The 19,000-nt window shown below is 44.0% G+C and overlaps 1 protein-coding gene across 1 annotated transcript in view; it reads left to right on the forward strand.

Annotated features, from left to right (window-relative positions):
• Positions 1-6,925: 6,925 nt before the first annotated feature.
• Positions 6,926-19,000, forward strand: part of EIF2AK3 (eukaryotic translation initiation factor 2 alpha kinase 3) — a 47,180-nt gene continuing 35,105 nt past the window's right edge. Inside the window, exons 1-2 of the mRNA XM_061359733.1 lie at positions 6,926-7,332; positions 13,695-13,824. Of these exons, the coding sequence (XP_061215717.1) occupies positions 7,055-7,332; positions 13,695-13,824 (408 nt within the window). The 5' untranslated portion in view covers positions 6,926-7,054. The remainder of the gene's footprint in view (positions 7,333-13,694; positions 13,825-19,000) is intronic.

Genomic DNA, 19,000 nt, shown 5'->3' on the forward strand with positions numbered 1-19,000 from the left:
CCCAAGACTCTGTCCAAGCTGGCCTTGAACACAACCTTTGAGTCTGTCTGCATTTTCAGTCCTGAGGTGACTGTGAACGGTCATCTCAGCTTCTCGTTCTGCATTCCCAGAGCTGCAGGTATTTGCTCCTTACTACTCGCTCCAATGTGTAGAGAATAATATTTTCTTATAATTCTTACTTTATAATTCTTTTTATATATAATTCTTCTTACTTAATAATTCTTACTTTATTTGCATCACAGAAAAGCCGCTGTTAGCTTCTTTATTTTTAATCCTGTGCATGACTGACTTGTTTTGTTGCCAACCTCAACAATTCTGCTGTGATTTTTAACGGCTATAAACGTTTCCTTTTGTTTTCACTCCAGGCTGTGAACAAAGGGCTGGCAGTTCAACAAAGACTCTGTTATCGTCACCCACCCTGGTTATCTGGGTCCGGCAAGGCCTTACCTTTCTGTACAGAGCAGGTGACTTGCTATTAAGAGCAGCACGTGGTGGCTATAGAGTCATTCAGTGCTTTCTGCCAGCTGGCAACGATCTTTCCTGGAAGTTACATGCTTTAGAGTGTAAATACACACATCTAGTGGGATGTATAGCTCAGAAAGAATCAAACCGAAGCACTGTGTTCTTCCATGGTGCATTAATGGTGACACTGACTGAGCAGCTGACGGGGTTTGGGGTTATTCCTGCCGTATCCTCAGTGTTTGACCTCTGCCTGAAACAAAAACTGGTCACTGGCATTCCACACAGATCCCAGAAGCCCATCCATACGTCTCTTGAATCCCACCGGAGCAGGGAGCTTTATCCCAGAAGTTAAATAAGGGCTGAGAAACCTGTTTGTACCCTCACAGCAATGGCTGATGACTTTGGCTTGAAACACACCTTACAGTGTGTCTGCCTGGAGGAACACACATTTCCACTGCTAGAGAAGGGGTTGTTCTGTTAGCAATGTATCTGAATCTGCTGGTGAGCTGCAGTTTCAGTGAATGCAAGAAAATCATTCGTTTATGGTGTGCTGAGTCTTGCCTATGCACAAAAATGTGGTGCTGGACATCTTAGAACTGGATTTTCTTCTAGCCCTGTTTGCAAACAGCTCAAAGTCCTTTTGTACAAGCCAGTGTTAGTCCCATGTCAAAGCCCATCCATGAGGCACCTCTCATCCTCTCTGCTGCTGTACAGAGGGGTTGTCTGAACCTGCTATTTGAACAGATATTCTCCTTGTTCCACAGGGTGGTAACAGCGAGGTGGTAGCCCCAGTGAATGGTGGATGAATCCACCCAATGATGGATGGAGCAGCTTGGACCATTGGGCTGCTGAGGGTGGCTGCATGATTCTGGGTGCTGAGTCCTGCATCTGAAGCTGAAATTACATGTTAGGAAATTACACACTAGCTGAGATAACAGCTTGTTGTTGACAGGAAGGGATAATCCTGCTCTTCACTCCTTTCATCTGCCAGCCACATTCGGCCTGGGTATGGGGTTTGTCATTCCTGTACCCCTGTGCTGATTCATCTTGACACATAGACAAAAAGACCCAGTTTCTCCTTGCCAGGTGAATGAGGTTGAACTGGCTCAGCCAAACCTCACCCATAACATCTCTCTGAAGGGCAGTTTTGTAACTCCCCTTCCAGAGCTGCTCTGCTCTAAAACAGCACTGCCCATAAAACGAAGCATTCCCACCTTTTACCAAGTTTTCCTGCCACTTCCATGTGTTGGGAGGTAAAGCAACCAGAAAAATCAAGGTCAGTTTTCCTTGCCCTTCCCTGAGGAAGGCAGCAAGATCAGTCAGTTAGAAGTGGGAAGGCTGTAGGACCATCTGCTGTGGTAGATTTAGCCCATGTTATACCTGCTGCAAAAGTGAATAATGATGGAAATCCATGGGCACAGCAGCCCCTGGGTGTCAGCTGTGTTAACCCAGTCAACTGCATGTCTCCCTCATTTGATAAGGCATGAAACAGATGAAAATCAACCAGACCTATGAAGGCAAAACTTCACCAGCACACTGCTGGAGAAAACAAGTGGAAGGTTGAGCGTTTCTAACTTGTCTTTCCAGATAACCTCTCTTTTTACTTGGCAGTGGTTCTCCAAGCCTGTCATGTCCCAACAATTACATTCTTGCTGCCTAATTTTTTATCCTGTAAACTCCATTCCAGTTTGGTGACATTTCTTCTGAGTAATACGCACTTTATAGAATCCTAGAACGGCTTGGGTTAGAAGGGAGCTTAAAGCTCATGAGTTCCAACCCCCTGCCACGGGCAGGGACCCCTTCCACTGGAGCAGCTTGATCCAAGCCCCTGTGTCCAACCTGGCCTTGAACACTGCCAGGGATGGGGCAGCCACAGCTTCTCTGGTCACCCTGTGCCAGCACCTCAGCACCCTCACAGGGAAGAGCTTCTGCCTAAGAGCTCAGCTCAGTCTCCCCTAGGGCAGGTTCAAGCCATTCCCCTTGTCTTGTCCCTACAGACCCTTGTAAAAATCCCCTCTCCAGCTTTCTTGTTGGTCCCATTTAGGCACTGGAGCTGCTCTAAGGTCTCCCCTTAAGAAGCCTTCTCTTCTCCAGGCTGAACAAGCCCAGCTCTCTCAGCCTGGCTCCAAAGCAGAGCCACTCCTGTCCTCTAACCATCTTCATGGCCCTCCTCCAGACTCGCTCCAACATCTTCACTGCTTGTCCCTGGTTTGACCTGCTGGATGAATTGCTTGGTTTAATTCGGCGTCTGACAAGACATCAGCAAGGGTACTGGTACACGGATGTGGCTTTTTGATGGTCTGGATTCTTGTCGGGAAAGAAGGCTGTTAAGTGATCAACTCCGAGTGGCCCTTGGCACAGGGCAGCCACGAGGTGGCACCCTGGGCTTTGGCTGAGAGCAAGTTATTCAGGAAAAGCAGGCAGATCTCTAGTGGAGTTACATAAAACACCATTCCCATTAACATCCTTCCATCCTGCAAGAACAGGCGTTGATTTCCACATCAATGCTGGTCAGATTTCAAGTTATTGTCATATGACTGAAATAGATCTCTTATGTCAGTCAAAACAGAGTGGAAAATGTGAGTCATGCTTTGAAAAAGGAGGAAGTTTGGTTTTTGTTGGCACCAATTTTTAATACAGAGAGAAAATGATACGGCTGTAGTGCCGTGTTTGCCTTAAGGATTTGTGAATAACATTGTCTATGCCTTAGAGAAACGTTTCCAAAACAGAAAAGGAAGAGCTTTTAGGTTACAACTGTTAATCCTTATGCCTCAGTGGTAAGGAATCTAGGAGGAGTCTAGCAGAAAATGTGTACTGTCATGAAAAACTGCTAAAGTACCCTAAAATAAAAGGCTGCACTTGGAAGACTGCTGATCTGGGGTGGGGAGTGGGAGGAAAATGCAAGAAGGTGAGGTAATACTCAGGCGTGTGATGGGGACACTTGCACAAGGCTGTTGTTTTGCCTTAAGCATAATAAACCTCCATGAACCAGCACAAAAGTGGAGTCTACTGGTGAAGTATTCTCATATTCTGGAACTTGCTGGGGTCTGTGGTTACTGTGCATCTGTCTCCAAGCCCCTGGGAAAATTAGTGGGACAAGAGATAAGTTACTCTTATGTTAAAAGCATGGCACAGAAGTAGTTTTTCTGCCTGGACTGCAAGTATAATGGAGTTTAAAGTTTAAGTGTATTAGAGTTATCCTTCAACGTGACTGTTGAAAACATCACTGTGAGAAAGCCGCCCTGCAGGATGACCTGGAAAGGCTGGAAGAGTGGGGTACCAAGAGCCAATGGAGTTCAACAGGGACAAGTGCCAGGTCTTGCACCTGAGCAAACCCAATCCCGGAATGCAGCACAGGCTGGGATCTGCCCTCGGAGCAGCTCTGCAGAAAGGGACCTCTGGGTCCTGCTGGACAGCAGCTCAGTATGAGTAAAGTGTGCAGGTGCTGCAGAGAAATCCAATGGGATGCTGGGGAACATCAACAAGGGCATCACCAGCAGGGATAAAGATGTGATTATCCCACTGTACTCAGTGCTCATCAGGCCACAGCTGGAACACTGTGTTCAATTTTGGTTCCCACTGTACAAAAAAGATGAGAGGGTCCAGAAAAGGGCCACAAAGATGATCCAAGACTGTGAAGCCGTGTGAAAGGCTGAGAGAGCTGGGGCTCTTGAGGTCCCTTCCAACCTGGAATTCCACGATTCTGTGAAAGCCTAATTTAAATGGGAACAAGTGCTGGGTACAGTTAGTGAGATGAAAGAGGGAGCAGCAGAGAGCCAGTATAAGGGAAGAATTAAAGCCTTTGGCTTGGTTTGCCTAGCAAAATAGAAGCTCTATTTCCAACTCATTGGAAAAGAAAGCAGGAAGAAAAATGTAGGTAGAAGTCCAAAAATGACAATTACAAGCTCTTCAAAGAGTTCACAGAGCGATCAAAGAGCCACAATTAAAAAATCAAGAGAGCAAATACATTGCCAGTTCCTGGTTTATGAGAGGACTGGAGAGAGTGATTCACAATGAAACATGAATAGCTAAAATGGGGAAAGCAGGAAATAAAAGAGTCTTGGTATAAATGAAAAGTTATGAGAAGCAGAGTAGTTATTGGAAGTGAAGCACATCAAAAGAAATCCATAGCTGGCAAGGCTAAATCCCAGAAAACCTTAGTAATAATACAGACACATTACTAGAGGGACATGATTAAAATGTCAATAAAGATGCAGAAGTGTCCACTGAACACTTATGATCTATGTTTGTAAAGAAGCAGGAGGATATGTGGGAGGATTACTTAACAGTGATGTGATAAATTTCAGTCCATTAGTAACCAGTGAAGCTCTTCCAGGGATAACTGTGGCCCAGTGGCTCTGAAACAGCTGCCCGTGTCTGTTGACATTCATCTTCAGTAAACTCTGATACAGCAGGGCAATTCTATAAAGCTAAAAGGTGCCAGGTTGATACCTGTCTTCAGTTGTACAGTATGCAACCACTTCCTGGCTAAATACCAGAAAAAATTATGTATGACTCAATAAAGAATTAGCAATGCCAGTCAGAGGTCTAACAGAAATCTCATTTCATGTTTCATGAAGACACCAAAGAACTCCATTTCCTCTGGAAGGTGTAATAAACTGTTTAAAAGGTTTTGACGTAGGACTGCCACATAAAGCAGTCAGATGCAAAGCCACGCAGCTTTGGTATGCACGTGTACACAGCGGAAGAGAAGCATCGTGCTGTGTGTTCTCTAATGGCCTACAGTCAGCCGTTGCCCCTTTGCAAAGGGGAGGCATCCCCAGGGATATACTGGAGCCTTCCCGACTGCTGGAGACAGATGAACACAGCACCCTCATCTCCACATTCTGGAATGCAATGCTGAAAAGAATGGAAAAGGAGAGGGACATAAAGATGTAATTTAAGCACTGGAGGAGACGCCTTAGAATAGGCACCGAAGAGTTTGCAACTTATTTGGTTATGAAGAAGATAAAGGTATGGCTTGATAAACAACCTGTAAGGGGTGAATACTGACACAAAAGCTCAAGGTAGCACCACAAGTCAGGGCATGATCCATTGCAGGCTATAGGCTGCTGATGTGGGCAACAGGCAGCCTTGGTGATGGGATGCGATGGAGCAGCCCCTCCTGCTCCCCAAAGCAAAGGGGATAATGGTAACTGCTGGAAAGGGGGGAATACCTCCTGAAGGACGCAGAGGTGTGATCTGCTTCCTACAGGAAATCATAATCTGTGAATACATCCAGGGAACATGAGTTGAATATACCACGGATAGATCTCAAAGTTGCTGCAACATCTGGCCAACAAGCTGGGGAAGGCGTTCTTGGGCATACCAGTCACCATGCTGTGTCACACAGAATCAGCCAGGCTGGAAAAGCCCTTTAAGCTCCTTCAGTCCAACCATTGCCCAGCACTGCCAAGGCCACCACTAACCCATGGCACTGAGGCCTCGCCTCCACGCTGTGTGAACACTTGCAGGGATGGTGGCTGCAGCCCTGCCCTGGGCAGCCTGTTCCAATGCCTGAGCACCCTCTGGGGCAGGAATTGTTCCTCAGCTCCATCTGAACCTGCCCTGGTGCAGCTTGAGGCCCTTTCCTCTTGTCCCATCCCTTGTTCCTTGGGAGCAGAGCCCAGCCCCTCCTGGCTCCATCCTCCTGTCAGGCAGTTGTAGGCAGCCATCAGGTCCCCCCTGAGCCTTCTCTTCTCCAGACTGAACCCCCCAGGTCCCTCAGTCGTTCCCCAGGCCCTGCACCAGCTCCGTGCCCTTCTCTGGCCCCGCTCCAGCCCCTCAATGTCTCTCTTGTAGTAGAGAGGGGACCCAGCCACGCTGCTCCACTGGGGAACGAGCTCCTGAGGGGACCCTTTCCTGAAGGGAACACGGCCCAGCTGGAGGAGGTGCTTTAACCAACATAAACCACAGCGGTCGGGAGAAGATGCCCCATGGGCACCTCAGTGGAGCCTGTCCGTATCGGTTCAGCCTCACACACGCGTGTCCCAGCCCCGGCTCCCTCAGCGCGCGCTCCGCGGTTCCCGCCCGACAAGCCCATTCCCTACGGGGGGGGGCACTTTACCCGTCCTCTCCCGGCTCCTCCCCGTCCTGCGCTCCCCGTGGTACGCGCCGCTAGCCTAGCCCCGCCCCGCCGGCGCGGAGGAGCAGCCACGTCTCCAGCCGAGGACTGGCCGGGAAGGGGCGGGGCCGCGGCGCCCGGCGCGCCAGTCAGCAGCACGTGTGGCGAGCCCCCTCCGCCAATGGCAGAGCAGCTCGGTGAATCATGCACTTCCCATTGGTAGCAACAGCGGTAGAGGGAAGAGAGCGAGCGGCGTGATTCTCATTGGTCCGGCGGCTCTGTTGACAAACACCGCTCCTTCCCTCTCTGGCCAATCAAAGGGAAGAAGCGGGCGGAGCGGCGTGGCGTCGGACCAATGAGCTCCTTCCCCGCCGCGAAGGGGCGGGCGGTGGTGTGAGGGGCGGTTGCGCGCGGAGTGCCGGTACGTGGCGGGCGGGCGGGGTTGCGGTTCGCGCCTATTCTGTGGTGGTGGCGGCGGTGTTGGTGGTAGCGTTCATGTCCTAACGGCGGGCGAAGCGGGGCCCCTCCATGCGGGGGCCGCGGTGCCGCAGCGCTCTGGCCGCCTTCACGGTACTGGTGCTGTTGGGGGTAGCGGCGGGCGGCCCGGAGGCGCTGCCGCCGCCGCCGCCGCCGAGCGATGTCGCGGCTATGGAGGCCGCTTTCGGGTTAGGGGCGGCCGCCGCTCCCGCCGCTTTGCCGGCCGGTTCCGCTGACGTGACGGTGGAGGATGATGAGGCCGGCGTGGCCACCGCGGCGCCCGGCGAGCAGGAAGCTGAGGAGAGCGGAGAGGCCCGGACCGGCGGCAGGTGGGTGTCGGTGACTGGGATAAGGGTCGGTGCCCGGGGCTGCGGAGCTGGCCTTCCTTGTCCGGAGGGGTTGGTCAGTGTGTGGAGATGCTGCACATGGGGTTAGCGCCCGGTTTGGGGGTGCTTGGGGTGGCCGGTACCCATGGGGCAGTGTCCAGGGGCAGTGTCTGGGGGTGCTCGGCGGACTGTCAGCATCTATGGGGCTGAGGGGTGTGTATGTGGAAAAGGGGCTGTACGGTCCCGGGGCTCGTGTGCAGGGAAGGGTCGTGCAGGTGTGATCGCGGAGGGGGAGCAGAGAGGTGGGAGAGTTGGGGTATAGGTTGTTCGCAATGGGAGTAGTGCGTTGGGAAGGGGGTGCGTGGAGAAACGAGGGTGCTGCGAACTGGCTGAGCGGTGTAAACACGCGGGGAAGTGTCTGAAGGATGGAGGAGAGGTGTGGGGCAAGGGGTGGAAGAAATGAGTCCCATGATGGGGCTGGGAGTAGCGCTGCAGGGATGGGCAGGATGGACAGGGGGGCAAGGAGGAGGATGTAGCAGTAAGGAGAGGGTACTGCAGGACCTCACCTAAGGTACTAGTTCCTTTCAATGGTTGTTAAGTAAGTAAAAAAGATACCTTAATTCTTAGACAGATAAGCTGCTGAATGTCATGCTAAGAGTCGTCTGGCCAGTCAGCTTACCCTGGTAATAGTCTACTTAACTGGGTAATGCCAAGTCCCTTCCTCGACTTGTTACCTGGTGGCAGTGCTGTAAAGCACTGCATCTGTAGTCTAAACTCTTTCCAACACCTGCAACTCGCAGTTGTTCAGAACACCGTATCCCTTCCTCTCATCTTTTCTTTTTCTTGTGAAGAAAATGCAGTTCTCCTCTTTGCGTAGTGGTTAAACACAGGCACCGGTGTGTGCTTGAAGGGAAGCCAAGTGTGCAAGACAAATTGCTGAACAAGTTTCAGACTATAACAAGGGGAAATAAAATACTTAATAAACACATGTGGGAAGAAGCTCTGGCATAAGGAAGATTTTAATGAATGACTCAAGTGCAGAAATGTTACTGAGCTGTTTCTGAATTGGCTGAGAAAGATGAGGTGATAAACCACAGTCTGAGTTTAAAGGAGGAAAAGCATGACTAAATGCTTGCTATATTTGAGAAGCTATTCCAAAGATGAAAAGCCCAAGCATTCAGTTAGAAACTGGCTGATAACTTGGCATCCTCTTTTCTTTGAGGAAGATCTGTTCACCTTTTAGCAGCAGGATCATTCCTTTGTGTATCAGGTCATCAAATTCCTATCTGGTTTATTACAATTCTACTGTATTCAATTTTTAATGAGACCTTCACTTGCTTAGCCTTGAAAATGTTTAAAGGCGAATTTTCTCATTGACCACTAGAGCTAAGTAAAACACACTAAAAATGTTCAATGTGGTAATTTAAGCCTGAGATTAAATGTGGCTGTTATCTAATTGATTAGTGCAGAGAAATACATTTGCTGTCATCAAATAGAAATAGGATGGCTGCCTGGCCATAGTATTAGCCTGCTCTTTTTTATTATTTCTGTTGTGAGATCTCTGCTCATCTCAGTTAATTGTTCTTCAGCAATAAAATATCCATGTAATAGAACAGGTCAGTATAATCTGAAAAACCCCAACAAAACCAAAACCCCAGCTATTTTTACTGTAGGCAAATGAATGTCATCATCTTGGGGTTGAGGATTTCTTTAATTTCCTAGAAGGAAATGTGAGGGTTAGTGAACTGTTGTGCTGTTTATGTACAAACATGCAGGTGTTGAAACTGGAATAGCTGTTTAGAGCTCAAGTCTGACAAACAGCCCTGTCTGTGATGTCCCAAATTGCTGTTGAGAATATTAGGGTTGTTTTGCCGTTGTTTTAGGGTTTTCTTAAACTGAAACAGTAATAGTAGTAAATGTTGTACCAAAAGGATGATGAGTTCTGCTTTTTCTAACAAAACCAACTGATTTGAATAAATACACATTTTTTTTTTGTGCAGTGAAAGGCTGTAAATAAGCTAAATAAGTGCTCCTCCTCTATCCTGTTTACATCTTCGCTTGCAGTCTTAACCCTGTGGTTCTGTTGCTAGGTAAATCAGATACCTTCACTTCGGTAAAGTAGAACAGAGCCTGAGGCCATCCGATCTCCAAAAGTGGGCTGTGTTCATGATGGGATATAAACAGTGATTTTAAGGCCCAGGACTGGCCTTTTGTCAATGCGTGTGAAAGTTTGTAGTAGATGTTTTTCATAGTTTCAAGGGGGAACCTTAAAACTGCACTTTAATAACAAGCTCAAGTCTGTGAGCAAGGGAGGGTAGGAAATGGTAAGAAAACACTTCATAGAGGCTGTTTGTGGATGGTTAGGGTGAGGGAAGTATGTCCAGATGTGTTTTCATATTGACAAAGGGCAAATAAAGTCTGACTGTATAGGATCAAATTAGTCTCTGCCAGCTGCTGTGATTACAGATACCTTCGTATTTCCTATATTCTATTGGCCCTTTGCTTTACCCTTCTGCTGGCCATCTGCAAGGGCCCAGAAGGCATTTTCTTCTTCTCCAACACTTGATCAATACTATGCTCTGGAGCAGCAGCTCGAGGCAAGGTGAAATGTGCCTTCATCATTTTACTGGTGTTCATTTTTCAGGTGTCTGGTTGAGGTATCCTGGGATTTAAGTAACTGCCTAGTTTGGAGTGCTTCCTTTTTGTGTCTTTTTATTTTGTTGTGGTGTTCTGGTCCAGGTCTGTGGAGACTATTGCAGTTTGGGGGTTTGTTGGTGGGGTTTTTTTGCCTTCCCTAGTGTCTGTGTGATGTGATTCACTCCCCAGCACAGTCTGTGATGTACTTTTAACAAATATCTTGCCATTTCAGGAATTTGATGCAGTTTGTTTCTATCCTTCTCCGTTCCTTGGCATTATAGTTGTGACTTTTGACCTTTTTACCTTTGATGTTAAAAGGGGTAATGTTTTGTGTGGGTTGATACCTGAAATTGAAGTTTAGTTTGGTACTGTAGTTAGAATACTTCTATATTGTTGGAAGCTGGCTTCTTTGATCAAGGTGGTCATGAAGCTTTATTCCAGTCAGGAGGTGGTGTTCGTAAAGCAGTGATAAGGTATAGCTTTGCAGAGAATAACAGTGTTAACAGGCTTAACCAGACTAATGCAGGAATTCCTTTTGCTTGCAACTTGTTGATCAGGTTTCATAAAGTTGCATCCAGAATATTGCCAGTTCAGTTCAATGGAAGGGAATTGCAGGTATAATCTGCACCTCTTTGTCCAGCAAAGGCTTGCAAAGAGATGGCTGAAAGGGTGGCTCTTTGTTCTGCTGGTGCTGTAAGAAATAGGCATAATATGCAACAGTAAACTTACAGTAGCACTGTGGGGTGGCAAAAAAGCAAGTTGCCTGCCTGTTCTTAAGCTCTGAAATAGTTTCTTGAAGTAGTTGCCTAAACTGCTTTTATCAGGATGTGTTAATTTAGTGCTTGATTAGACTACTTGAAAGATGGGAAGATCTCTTGTCACCACTTCATACTGTCAGTATGCAAAGCTGCAAGCAGGGGAATCTCACAGGAAAAGGGGAGAAAGTTGGAAAAGGGAAAATCATAGTGAGAAAGTATAACATTAGCATGGTTCTAGGGCACATGTAGACAAATGGCAGATCTTGCAGCAATTAGAGTTCAAGTGACGGGATTTTAACTCACTAGAATTAAACAGAGATTGGGAGAACAGATATTAAGACTTCATAGAAAACTAAAGTAAATAACAAATCCTTACTCCTTATTACAAGAGTAAGGATTTTTAGCAGATCTTTTGTAACATACATGATTGTTTTTGAAGATTAAGATGAAGATGGGACCAGAAGTATGACTGTTTAGTTTAAAATGTACCACTCGTTAAAAAAGCAGAGAGAAATCAGTGTTTTTCTTGCACCTAGTTCCAGTTCTAAAGGAACATGCAAGATCTATGCTGCTCTTGTCTGTCTCATCAAAGTGTTTGCTCAGTAGGTGGAGTTTATGAAACAAAGTCCATTATAGAGCTAGTGGTCAAGGGGGTTAATAGAGTACCACTGCACTCAAAAGTCAGGGTTTTTAGGCTATGTGGAAGCCGAGGGTTAAGCCAGTTTCTCAAAGTATGTACTGCTGGTACAAAGGTGCTCTCTAAAGGATGATTCCCCCCTTTCCTAATAAGCTAAACTTAAAAATAAGTGCAGTTACACTACAATTTGTGTGACCTGAGGTCATGATGCAAGTACCTGCCATCTTGGGTGACAGTGGTGAGGGTTAATAACGAGAGAACTCTTTGAGCAGGCTGAGGTTTGCATGTGGTGGGAAAGGATACTATAAAGGTAAGATATAAAGGCATAAAATATTTGTTACTTTAGGGAGAAGTCAAGTAGGAAGAAATATAGGAATGTTTCTTATATAAGAATAATATAAGGAAGAAATATGTAAGAATAATATAAGGAAAAAAAAGGAATAGATGGGAAGGGAACATTTCACAGTATGATTTTAGGATTTTTACTGCCAAAATTCCCTCCGTTCTAGCAACATTTCTACCCTTTTTATAACCTAGTTGTCAGCTGGATCGACATTTAAATAGACCCACTTGGAATAATATTTTTATGCAATGCTGAAAGGCTTCAGAGAAATTGTTTTACCACAAAGCAAACAGATTCTGTTAAATGTGTGTCCAAGGCCGTCAGTGTGCAAGCACTTGTTTACAGTGCTTGAGAACAGTCTCCTGCAATTGGGTTTATCATTAACCTGGTCCTGGTTTCTGTACAGTTGGAGTAATTGTATGTACTCAGCTTATAAAACCTGATGTATTCTACTGTTCAAATATTTGCACAATTGGTATTTTTTTAACTGTTAAGCTAAGGTTTTGGAGAAATGTGGTGCTTGGCCACCTTCAGAAGTGGAGCCTCTATGTTAGTTTTGGTACAGGTTAAAGATGCATTTAATTTCCTATTTGTTAGCAGTACAGTGCTACAGTAGAGTATAAGGCCCTATAAAATATGTGGGTTACTTTTACATGTAAAACCGCAGTGTTTTACGTTACCTTTGTTATAGGTGATGTCTTAAGCCCCTATCTTTGAACATGTTTTTAAGATCATGATTTTAGTTTTTCCCACCTTACAGAAAAAGGATAGCCCCCATCATTTCCTCTTTAAACTTCATCTTCTACACTGGTAACTTTGGACAAATGAACATACTTGGCTTCAGTTCCACACAATTATTTAGTGCTCCTTATTGTTTAAAGTAATGATTCATACATATCTCTGTGTGCATTACTTCCCCCCACCCAAAACCAGTTAATCTCCTTGTCGAGTTTATTGGCACAGTTCCTTATTCTCATTGAAATCAATGTCTAGAAAGGTCCTTCTGGGTCACTAGATCCAGCCCCCCTCAATGCAACCAGTCTGTAAAAGTGATCAAGCTCTTCTCCTGCAGCCTTTGAAGATTGGGAGCCTGCTGCAAGCCAAAACTGCCAACATATCCCAGCTTTTCCAGGTCGGAATAAAACAATCTTCAGGAGAAATAAAAGACCCTTCAAAAATGCCTTGTCAGTGTTTTGTCTCTGATGTGTTGTTTATTTGGTTTTAATTTTATTTTAATGGCTGGATTGTAGCCCAACCAGAACTGCTTATTCTGACTGTATGGCTGTGTAAGAAGCAAGATATACTAAAGCTGATGAGCTTTATGCACTGTAGAAATAAACAGCTAGCCTGCCATTGCCATGTATCCCCAGACAGATAGGCTACCTAAAGGCTAAGCTGCATAAGGCAGTTTTCTTGCTTTCTTGTCTGCAGGTGGTGGAGGTTGTTTCAAGTGTCCTGTGTATGGCTTAGGCAAGACTTGTTTTATTCTAAGACTTGTTAAATCTTCAGGATTTCCATGTTTCATCCGGAAGTGTTGGAAACTTAATCTCAAGTTAGTATTTCTTATATACTGATTTGCTGGGTTTCAAGTTTTCAGGTTCAGATTGTTTTGAAGCAATGTAATAAAGATCAGTGTAGAAGATACTGGAAGAAATAGGATTTACACAGCTCATATAAATATCTCAAAAGATGATGATCTCATTTGGTGCAACACCTGCATTTTGGGAGCAAAAAGTCAACTATTTTCCCCTGAAGCAGAACTCTGAAAGCATCATACATCATGTGAATTAGCTTGTGACATCCAGCCAGAGACTTCAACTTTTCTGCTCTTGCTTGTTGGTCTAGGTAGAGCTACTAGTGAAACTGCTGTTTTGCAGAATATGTAGACTTAACTTTAAAGTTGGAGTTGCACTCTATTAAATATAGAAGGCAGCTAACAGAGAAACTCCATATAGCTGTGGTTTTGACTGTGAATGCTTCTAACTTGCAGATCCCTAGTAATTATCAGCACTTTGGATGGACGAATTGCTGCCCTGGACCCAGAAAACAGTGGGAGGAAACAGTGGGATCTGGATGTGGGATCAGGTTCTCTTGTATCGTCCAGTCTCAGTAAACCAGAGGTAAGGCTTAATCTCTCTTCTGACTAAATCTTTACAAAGAGAACTTTCTGTGATCAAATGAAAGCAACTTCCTCCATATGTGATAGCTGTTCACTAATGCAGCAGACTTAGTTTGGGTCGAGTTTGGTAGCTATTCTCAAACTTTGTTTTATGAGTGCTTACATCATGTTGCCATTTCAAACATGAGTGTGTCAGCATTTTAGTCTTGTGACTGATGGTATGTGATAACTACCAAACTAGATGATGTAACCGAGTTTGGGAATTGTATGTATTTCCTGATTGAAAATAAGTTACTTGCAATTTGAAGCAAATGAAAGGATCGTCTGCTTTGTATTGCTAGAGTATGCTTAGGCAAGTACTGGCTTCTTTTCTTTTCCCTCAAGAACAGTCCTTGTGACTTCATAAATAAACAAAGGATTGTTTTGTCCGTTTGGTTGGGGTTTTTTGTATATATACTAGATAAGCAGCCTATGAAATAGAATGTGTTAGCAATGAAATGCAGCGCTGAAGGTCATCCTGAAGGATAGAGTGGTAAAGGGTTGCATCACTTCTTGCTGATGAACTCTAAGAAGGAAGTCTAGAGAGATAAGTTTCTTGTTTGTTGCTATTTCCACCATTAGTTTGATGAAACTTGGAGTAGAAATTAGAAGGAAGTCTTTTTACCTCTTTTTTTTCCAGTTCCGAAGAAGTGAGTTCCATGAGTCATTCCCTCCTAGAGTTAGGAAGAATAAATATACCAACTAAGAGGTAGTTTGTGGTGATGACAAAGTGCATGGTCCTCCACTGTCATGGATGGTTGGGTTTGATGACCAGTCCTATATCATGCTTTTTGCATAGTGAGCATTGCAAAATGAAAGTTGAATTCAGGGGTATTCAGACTGTGTGAGCTCTTTGCTTGTGGTTCGTTGTTATTGTCTGTTTACAGACCTCTGTTTTGGTATCAAGTAGTTTAAGGAAAGATTGGTCTGTTGCTGTGGTAGTGTATGTATGAGAGCTAATAATAAGTATCCCAGATTGCAACAGTAATGTGAATACTAGCTCCTGTTTCTGAGACAGAATTCTAGTTACAGGTGTAACTTTGTCGCACTTGTGCAGTTGTATTTTTGTGTTTTAGGAAAACTACTTTAGGAAATAATTTTCTCCCCAAAAATATGTTGCAGAGCAGAATTGAAAACAAAACAAAAACTGTAAAGAGAACTGTAAAAAGCTCTGTAAAGAGGAAGGTGTCAGCTATCAACTTCAGAGCTGTTTCAGTACAGATACTTAGAGCTGTTTCAGTACAGATACTTAGATCTTTGGTCTCTTATCTGATGTTGCACAGAGTTCCCGATGACCACAGTGAAAGCAGAACCACACATTTGAAATGTGTGCCAATATAAACTTAATTTTTCACTACAAATTAAGACATATGCCCAGATTTATGGAGATTTTGAGAATCCAGTCACTGGCTACTAACTGGTGTGTTGAATTTAGATCTTTTCCAGTCTGGTATAACTGTAGAAACGACAGGTCTGACTTAGACAACAATTGTCATCTATGTAATATTTAATTCCCTTTTGATGGCTACAAGTTAGTAGGTTGTGGGAGTCATAAAGCTGCAGTTTTAAAGAGTGTTTGTTATGCATATAGGTTGTTCTCAGATGGGCTTTCAAACTGTTTCCTTTCTACAGCCATGGCCAATGGCACTGATGGGTTTTGGCAGTTAAGATCCAGAGCCTATGAGAGAACTAATTTTGGAAGTAAAACTTCATTCTGGCCTGTTAGAAGCCGTTGAGCGTTCTGAATATGGGCCTTTTTAGACTTACTGTCATGTAAACAAATGCTGTTAAGATAAGGCAGGATTTAACAAGAAACAAGTGATGAGCACTCCAAATAAGCTACACTTGAGCATTTAAATATTTAATTTAAACATTTAAGTTTAATCTGCTGTCAGTATCAGCTGAAAGCTTCCATGCAGTGAATCTAGAGTAATGTCACTCACTCATTAAAATTGGCCTCGTGAAAATTTTTGGGACAGTTCTGGTTTGGGTCAAAATAGTAAATGAATTAAAGCCTCCGAGTCTGTCATCTCCCTGCTCAGCATATTTTCTCTCCGATTTGGGCATGTGGCATGTTAAATTTTACCCTCTCAAACTAACTTGAAGCTTTTTCTTCCTCTTCCAACATTTTTGAGGTAAAAAAAGTCCATGTGCTTGCAACCACAATATTATTTTCATCATAAACCAGTGTCATTATGTAAGCTGTCAGCCTTATATTTTCTTGCAAGAAACAGCAGATGAAAAACTCTTTTTGCTTTACACTTGCAGTGTTAAAGATTTGTGTTCTTTCAGAGTGAGGGAAGCACATGCGGCTGTGTCTGAATTGTTTTGATGTGGGGTTTTTTATCTACCCTGGGTGAGAGTGCAGTGAACTGTGGTTCCAGGTCCTAGTGCAAAAGCAGTAATTGAGTCTCTTTTAAGGAAAGACGTGAGATCTTCAAACTTCCAGTGTTGAATAGACCTGTAGTTATTTCCTTTGCCTAACTGTAAATGTCAACTTGGTTGTCTGGAGCTCGTGTGTTAATTAAGAAAGTGAGGTAGTAAAATTTCAACTGTTCCAGCAGCTCTGTCAAACACTTCAGATTCTGAAACTGCTGCTTAAGGCACTGACAAGTGAGATGTTCATTATTTGTCATGTGAGCAGATCAATTAGAAAGGAAAAGCTGCTGAATTGTGTGTCTGGGTTACGAAAATGGTAAAATTCAATCCTTAACTCTAAGCTTCAACATAAAGAATCATGAAGAGGGCACCAGTGCTGACAAGTTATGACTCTGCATTTCAGTCTTGTGCATAAGAGTTTATAAACTGTTTCCTTATCCACTGGGTCCTTCTCTAGAACAGCTGCATGTTTACAACTCCAAGATTTCTTGTTATTTGCACTCAAAGATTGCCAGTTGAAGTTCAGGGTAAAGTCATTGGATCTCAACTTTTAGAAAAGGGAGCTTACTTTTAATGAAACCACTTTAATTTACTCTTTTAAATTTAGCTTTGTAATGAATATATTGTACTTAGACAGACAAGAATACTTCTGGGAGAATGAGCCTGTTAAATAATGATGCTTAATCATAGTGAAAAGGGAGAACTGCCTCTCAAGTAGTGGAAATGGTTCATAGTACATCATTATGAGACTGTTGTTTACTAATGAGTGTGATGCATTCTCTTACCTGCATAGCTTTACACTGAGTTACTTAATGGGTTTCTGTCTCTTTCTTATATGAGGATCTATTATATGAGAGAAAGTGTGAACTTGCCTGTGCATTAAAATGACTAACCACTAGTGACTGGCATGACTGATGGGACAGGGAGAGGCTGGAGAAGAGATGGAGACAGGAGAAAAGCCTACTGTGGGCTGGATAAATGGTAGAGAGAACTCTCATTGAAAAGCTGGGGCTGATCTTTGAGGAAGAGGAGAGTGAGCAGGATACTTGGTGGTGATGGTGTGAGAGTAACAGCTTAACAATACATTCACAGCTGACACATTCCCTCTGCACTGTCAGGAACCCTGCAGGGAGTTCAACCCCAAGGTGCTGCTCCAGTGGTAGCAGTTTGAGTGCTCTGGGTAGAGGGTACACTGGGTTGTACTTGGTAAAAGTAACTACGTTGACTCGTGGTTTGGCTGTTACAGACTAATACCAAAGCAAGCATCTTACTTCCTTATGTGAGAGTTTGGGGATCATGGGGCAAAAGAAGCTTCAGTCCACAAGGCTGACATTTAGAGCAGTCGTAGTGAAGATACCACTGTATCCTGGAAAAATGAAGTAATTGGCTTATGTCATGTCACAAATCCTGTCAACATCCTGATCCCTCTAAAAGCTCTCAGTAGCTTCAAATTGCACTCACATATATTAAATACTTTCTATTTTTCATTGTGATGGCCACATAAAATCAACTTTTCTGCAAACTTCGATATCTGTATAATCTTTTTTGGACATAGGTGGCATGTTTTTGTGGACTAGCCCAGTATATATTTTCCTCCAGAGAACTGTGGAGATGCAAAGGAGTTTTATACTGAAGTCAGCTGAAACTAATTGCATTGTAGGCAAAGTGAACTCATAGATATCTTTAGCAGATTATTCCTTTTCTTGCCCTTTGCAGAGGCTCGTGCTTTGAGCAGTGAGTTGGGAAAGGATTTTAAAATCTCCAAAGCTCAACTAGTGACAAGATTTAATGTACAGTGTGAATACAGCTCTCTTATTTTTTACCTTTTTTCCCCTCTTTTTGCTTACCCTTTATCAGCATCATAAACATTTTCAATTTTTCAGTGCTTTTCTTCCCCAAAAGAAATACTAAATTCTGCTGTGAAGTATCCAGATACCTGGGAATCTTCCCTGCACATTGGATAGGACAAGCTCTGTACTCAGTCAAGGCAGAGAAGATCCAAAAGCTGTCCTGGATTGCTTTGGGAGCATGAGAAAAACAATCAGCAACTCTCATCCTTTGGCCTCTTACGTTCTGATGTAGGAGGAATTGCAAAACCCACATTGAAGTGGGTCAAGCCAAGAAAAGAGGTTGAAACGCCCTCTGAAGGGCTCCAGTTGTGATTTCTGGATTCTTTTATGTTCCCTCCCATAGTTAGGGGAGGGTAAATAATTTAACAGTCTCTTTGAAAGAGGAGTCTGTGACATCAGTTTTAGGAGTCTCACCCACCACTTTAGGGCATCTCTGCAGCAGCGTTTTATGAACCTCAATCAAAATGAGGGTTTTGTTTGGTCCATGCTTTTCTACTTCAGTTAGTTTTCAGTTAAGTCAGTGCCTGTAAATATCATCCAACAGAAAGCTGAGATATGTTTGTTTTCAGCATGGGTGGGGAGTACTTAAGCCTGTCAGTCAGTCTTGTTTGAGTATTTTCACTTAAAAGGTTATTGTAACAGCTGTTGAATACAGTGCTGAATATTATTGATTTCTATTAAATCTCCATAAATCTGTTCTGACTGTGCCAACAGTCACAGGACAAAGAGGAGATTCATTGCAAATTATATAAACATACTGAGAAAATAGAAATTGGACCTCAGAACAGCCTTCCAATAGCTGAAGGGGGCCTACAAGGATGCTAGAGAGGGACTCTTCATTAGGGACTATAGCAATAGGACAAGGGGTGATGGGTTTAAACTGAAACAGGAGAAATTCAAGTTAGATAT

This window comes from Neopsephotus bourkii, unplaced genomic scaffold, assembly GCF_033783945.1.
Source record: "Neopsephotus bourkii isolate Nb327-2 ecotype Australia unplaced genomic scaffold, CSIRO-AGI_Nbou_v1 NB_994, whole genome shotgun sequence".
Taxonomy (NCBI): domain Eukaryota; kingdom Metazoa; phylum Chordata; class Aves; order Psittaciformes; family Psittacidae; genus Neopsephotus; species Neopsephotus bourkii.